This window comes from Leptonychotes weddellii, chromosome 11, assembly GCF_054177405.1.
Source record: "Leptonychotes weddellii isolate Sample4059 chromosome 11, ASM5417740v2, whole genome shotgun sequence".
Lineage (NCBI taxonomy): Eukaryota > Metazoa > Chordata > Mammalia > Carnivora > Phocidae > Leptonychotes > Leptonychotes weddellii.
The window spans coordinates 88,522,621-88,528,836 of record NC_138379.1 but is presented as its reverse complement, the minus strand read 5'-3'; the positions used below and the strand labels follow the sequence as shown (position 1 = coordinate 88,528,836).

Sequence of the window (6,216 nt, the reverse complement as noted above, 5' to 3'; positions counted from 1 at the left end):
ACCTGGGTGGCTCAGTCGTTAAGCGTCTGCCTTCGGCTCAGGTCATGATCCCGGGGTCCTGGGATCGAGTCCCGCATCGGGCTCCCTCCTCAGGGGGGAAGCCTGCTTCTCCCTCTCCCCCTCCCGCTGCTTGTGTTCCTGCTCTCGCTATCTCTGTCTCTGTCAAATAAATAAATAAAATCTTTAAAAAAAAAAAAAAGCCCAAAAGCTACCATCTAAATAGTTTTAATTAATATATTTTATGAAAACAATTATATATTTTAACTAAGTATTTTTTCATCACAACTTGGTTGCTCACTGATTTTGACAAAAATGACAACATTAAAAAAGAAACCAGAAATGCGGTGAATTTTGGCCTCAGCTATGTACATGACAGCTTACTTTAAGTCTGAGAATATATATTTTACAGAAAGGTTTGGTCTTAGATTATTCAGATCACTTGAAACACTGAATTACACAGTAGTGATCTCCCAGGTAAATGAAAGAGTTACATGAGATAATGCATATAATATGCTCTGCACAGTATGGGGCAGATAGTGAGCATTTAAAAATTATTAGTCGAAATCATCATCTTCATCATTATTACTGTCATCATCTCAAGATCTGCGACAGATACTGTCCCTTATTTTAATTGCTCTATTTCTGTTAACCACACGGAGTGACCTTACTGATCAAGATGTATTTTTTAGCTGAATAATTTAAACAAGGGGAGATGTAATCTTTTTACCAATAATTCCTCAGAACAAATGCTGGAAAATCTGTCTAGAGAAATAGCAAAGTCCCGAAATAGTAACTAGCTGATAAGTCAGTGAATATTTTTAGGACTCTAAATGGGTTAATCTCATTTTCATTATGATGCCTAGGACAGGTTTTGAATACGCATTGATCAATTAAGAGGCATGACTGGATTACAGATAGTCTTCCAAAGAGGCAATGTAGTAGGGAGGAAAGGGAACAGGAAATTCAAGAATTGAATGTGAAAAATAAATGTATAGGGAAAGGGAATACCAATACATATTGGTTTCTTATAGAAAAAAATTTAAAAAGGTTTGCAAAATAGCTCTGTTTGTAAAGTGAAAAAATAGAAACGGAAATTTATATTGCTCTTCTCAACTAACTGTACCATTAGCTGCTTGAATCAAGAGACAGTATTTGTCTAACACTTAGGAAATGGTTGATAGGTAAGTATCAAATGAATAAATAGATATATGAGATTTAATATTTGATGGTGCTTACATTTAGAACCACATGACCAATTCTCTGAGACATTTAGAATCATAATTAAAATACAATCCCATCTTAGATTTTTGAAGGAACTTACCAATAAGTGGGTATGGTGCTTCTTCTTTGCCAGAATTGACCCATAACTGATAATCTCTCTCAGAGCCCTTGGGGATAAAAGAAGTAATAATAATTCTTTCATGTTTGGTAACTGAATAAGGATACATTTTTTTTTTTTGGCACTTTTATGTTTTGAAAAAAGTGGAGATGATATAAATGCTATTCAGGTTCATGGGTGTGGATACAGTTTTTGAAGATGGCAGTGCTAATTGCTACAACCTATATTCCCCTTTCTCATCCCTAGCAGAGGACTCAGGAGTCCTGCCCTTTTCCTCTAGTGATGACAAGGGATCCAAAGACTGCAATGGAAGCAGGCCCTCACAATTATGGGTAGCCCACAGAACTCAAAATTATAGGTCTCTTTACAAAGCAAAAAGAAATGTCCTGGTTTTCTAAAAGATTAATCTCTTCTTTAGAGTCCTGATTTCTGCTATGTCTCTGGACTTCTCAGAGATTACTGGACTTAAATCTCCAACAAGCCCCTGCAAAGACATCCTTGTTATCCAGAAAGCCAAAACAGTGCTGTGTCTGTGATGAAAAAGTAAAATCTCAGAGGCTGATTATTAGCTCAGCTATTTCTGAGCAGAAGGAGAATGACCGAGAGGCTCTGACGAGATAGGTAGCTGGCACAGTCTACACTGGTTTTATTTTGGGCAAGTCCAGTCCTGGGAACAGAAAGGACAAGAATTCTGTCTAGAGAATAGGCCTAGCCATAGAAAACAATGAAATTGTTCACTAGCAGAATTATAGCCCAGCAATACTAAAAGTCTTACTTGAAAGAAATAATACTAAATTATGTAGACTTTGCTGCATCCTCTAGGAGAGGATAAAGTAAAAATGTTTTAAATGAGGCTAGAAGAGATTGGCAATATTAAATATTCCTGCCTTTATTTATTTTTTATTAAAAATCATTGTCCTGACCTTATAATGGAAGATCCTGGCTGTGGAGAATAGCCTCTGGTGCCCTCCCCTACTCTGTTTGTCACTTCCCTCCCCATCCTCTACTCAAAACATTTTATTGCAAATAGGGAGAGCAAGCAATCTAATGAAAATCCTTTCTTTTTTTTTTTGTAGTGTCTGAAAACACTGTAATAATCCCTTAGAACAAAACAGTATAACCAAATAGCCTCAATTCTTAATTATAATGAATATAAATATTTTTGGTCTCAGGAGATGGATCACTTTTTTCAAAGGAAAAGCATAAATGAGTCATGTCATTAATTAATCTTCCTTCCTTTTCCTTAAACTACACACTTTCTTTCCAAGACATAAACACATAAGCTTAGAAATCAATGCAGAAGTGCCTGTTTTACCCAGTGTATATAAATCTAATTATAGCTTAAATATACTATTAAATTTAAGAAATCAGATTTCTAAAAAAAAAAAAAAAAAAAAAATCAGATTTCTTACCCTAAAGTCTGATTTCTCTGAGTGTTTAAGGGCTTATGATAGCACAATGTATAAGTAAATCTAAGTATAACTTATTAGACTATGGCATATCTAAAACATTTGACATGTTACATCATAGTAACATTGTGCTTTCATATTTATAGAGAATCTGACTCAAGAAATGGTGTTATTCAAGTGCTTCCTTTAGTTTCCAACCTTCTGAAAGTCACTCCTTTAATACAAGACCCACCATGTGGTGTTTATATACTGGTAGGGAGGAGATGAGGAGAATTTTCCAACGTTCTCCCTACCTCATCCTCAAACATGCCAATACTCTCCATTAATAAAATATCAAACACTTACCTTTGCCCCACAAAACAGAAAGAAGCAGAAGCTAAATGCAAAACTGGGGAACATGTGGTATGCACACTAAAGCTCTTTAACTCCATGATCTAATTCAAAGCTTCTTTTTTAATTTACCAATTCATCAGAGGTACCAGCCATCTCATCTTCTAGATCTACAGCCAGTGAATATGGATTCTAGCTATGTGTTCTTCAGGTATAAATTCTACTATAGAGCAAATCCTTCAGAATTCATCATCCTAAGACTGATGGACTCTTGGCATAATAGGAGAATTAGGTAAAGGAGAAGAATCAGAAAAGGAGATAGGAAAGAATAGTCATTGAGTGACAAGTGGGAAGGAGGTCAGAACTTTCTCATCACAATCTTATACCAAGAAACCCCTCCATCTGTATATGTATATAGCATATACAATAAAAATACATATTATTATCACTCTAAAATGATAGCCTTATCTTATTATGCTTTCCAGTTCACATAGGTCTTACAGTGTCAGAAGAGTAGCATCTAATATAAAAGCTTTACTGTCCTTATTTTCCCCATTTTGGGGAATAAAACATGAATTTGGTATTATTTAGTAATAAGTTGTCTTATGACAAAAGGGATAATATTTATATGACTCTAAGTATCAAAGTTTGTTTTTAATTAAGAGTATCTAGTAGAGTAACTTACAGTTATCCCTAGCATGGGTAGTGACATGTTGATAACTTCATTTGCTGTATCTGAATTCGTTACTGTTATAGTTTTAGACTGCAGAAAAAAAAAGAAATAAGAAATATAGTTATAAATAAAGGGCATTAAATCAGGTGAATAAGTAATTATTATAAAATGATTACCCAAAGGCAAATTTTGATTTCAAGTGTTAACAGGCAAATGACTTAAGTAGAACAAACCCTTGATGATAATTTACTTTCATTCCATTATATCTTATGCCTTTTGATAAAACATCTATAAAACCTCTTTAATATAAAGGACATGTAGCTCACAAAATATAAGACCTTCAGCAAGAAAGAAAAAGATTAACTACATACGAGAGGGAGTACATGGACTACCCTCCCAAACCACCCCTCCAAAATCTAGTGAAGTCGGTGCTCTGTATCATCTCCATAATTGCATTTCCATAACGCAAAGTGTGATAAAACAGGGAGCACACTGGATCACTTTCTCCTTGTTCCTGAGCACTGTTTTCACAGTGTGGGTTTCACAGTCCTTTCTTTGCATGGTAAGAAGTTGAGGTAAAATCAGAATAAAAACTGGCTACAAAAAGACATTTAAAGTTTAGAATTTTTAAAAACATTATTTATTGAGCACTATGTCAAACACTGTGGCTTCTGAGATTTTCAGTGTTGAAATCTGCAGACACCTTAAAACCAGTGAGTCTGGCAAACAGGACTGAGAATTTTAGAAAGCTCAATTCTGTTGCCAACTCTGCTATTTAATAGGAGATCTCTGATAGCTCTGTGCTAAACTACATTTAGAAATCACTACTTAAGGGGCGCCTGGGTGGCTCAGTCATTAAGTGTCTGCCTTTGGCTTGGGTGATGATCCCAGGGTCCTGGGATCAAGCCCCACATCGGGTTTCCTGCTCGGTGGGAAGCCTGCTTCTCCCTCTCCCACTCCCCCTGCTTGTGTTCCCTCTCTCGCTGTCTCTCTCTGTCAAATAAATAAATAAAAATCTAAAAAAAATTACTACTTAAAAATAGTTTGCAGCAAATAGAAAAGGGATTAACAAGATTTTGAGATATCTATATAGAGTTCACCGAATTCTAAGACCTTTAAATGTGAGACAATGCTATGCTGTCAAAAAAGAAATATTTACTATGCACATAGGTTTTACATATTATAATTATCAGATGAATCAGCAATTAGGGCTGTGTCCCTGATAGGGCTTAAATGGTATAAATAAGTATAGGCAGAAACAAAATGATATAAAAACAAAAATGATGTCATTAAGTGAAATCCATGCACAATTCACCACTTATCTTTCCATTATAGTACTTTTTTTTCCTCTATGAGCTGATTATTTGACATGACAAATTGCCTCTTAAAGTTGTTTGCTAATTGATTTCAAATTGTGCTCTTGAGCTCCAAAGATTATGCGTAAGTCTCTCAGAAGCCAACAGGCAGGGCTTAGAGCACCCACACCAGTGTCCGTCTTCCACCAGAGTGATACAGGTGTTTTATACACTGGGATTTAACTTGAGATATAATTTTGTGACAGGCATCTGCTTTTCTTTTTAAGTCTGAAAACCTAATCTTAAATTAAATTTTAAAGAAATTCTCTCATGAAGTCTTTTGTAAAATGAAGAATCTTTCCTGTAATACTAACAGTATCTCCTAATGTACCTGATTCTAAGATAACATACAGTCAAAACAGTAATCATAGGTGTGTGTCTTCCTTGCAAGCCTCTCTGGCAGACAAAACAAATGAATTTCAGCAGATAGTCCTCTGTGGCTAGTAAACAAATAAAGCAAACAGGCAAAAATGAAAATGTGGCGCTTTTTTTTTTTCCATGTTAGCAGAATTCACTGACCGGCTGTGTATCACTAAGGTGATACACCAAGGGTAAATAATGCTTTCCATACATACATTCCTATTTTCGGGGGGAATCACTCTTTCTGGAAGCAGGGCTCCCTGAAAGGAGACTGTTGTCATGATGCAGCTTCAGAGAGCTAAGGACGATGTGTCACATCATCGTTGAGTTAACCAGCATACTAGTGATAAAAACAGAGCACCCAGCCTGACCACATCTCTGGTCTTCTCTTCCAAAGAGAATGGAACTCTGGGCCTTTCTCAAGCACACACTTTCCATACACTGAAAATCTCAAAAAAAATTCAAGGGATTTTCCATGAAAATCCTAATTATAACCAATTGCCACAACAACTGAATCAAAGCTGGCAGAAAAATAGCAGTCGGTTTTTGTTTGTTTGTTTTTTGCTACTTTGCTACAGTAGATCTTTATAGTTTCACACCATAAAAAATTTGAGTATTTCCCTCAAGCAGTGACATCTGGCACTCATGTCAGAACATTTGCATAACTTTTGCTTTTGGCCAAAACGTAACTGTTTTGTACTACATCTCTTGCCGTGTGATCCAGGGCTGTTGTGAAGTATGGTAATGCAT

General features: G+C 35.7%; 1 protein-coding gene across 1 annotated transcript in view; it reads right to left on the bottom strand.

Moving 5' to 3' along the window:
- Positions 1–6,216, bottom strand: part of ARHGAP20 (Rho GTPase activating protein 20) — a 124,184-nt gene that overhangs the window by 25,924 nt on the left and 92,044 nt on the right. The window contains exons 7-8 of the mRNA XM_081797366.1: positions 3,764–3,841; positions 1,244–1,388 (exon numbers count right to left, since the gene is read on the bottom strand). Coding sequence (XP_081653492.1) covers positions 1,244–1,388; positions 3,764–3,841 — 223 coding nt within the window. The remainder of the gene's footprint in view (positions 1–1,243; positions 1,389–3,763; positions 3,842–6,216) is intronic.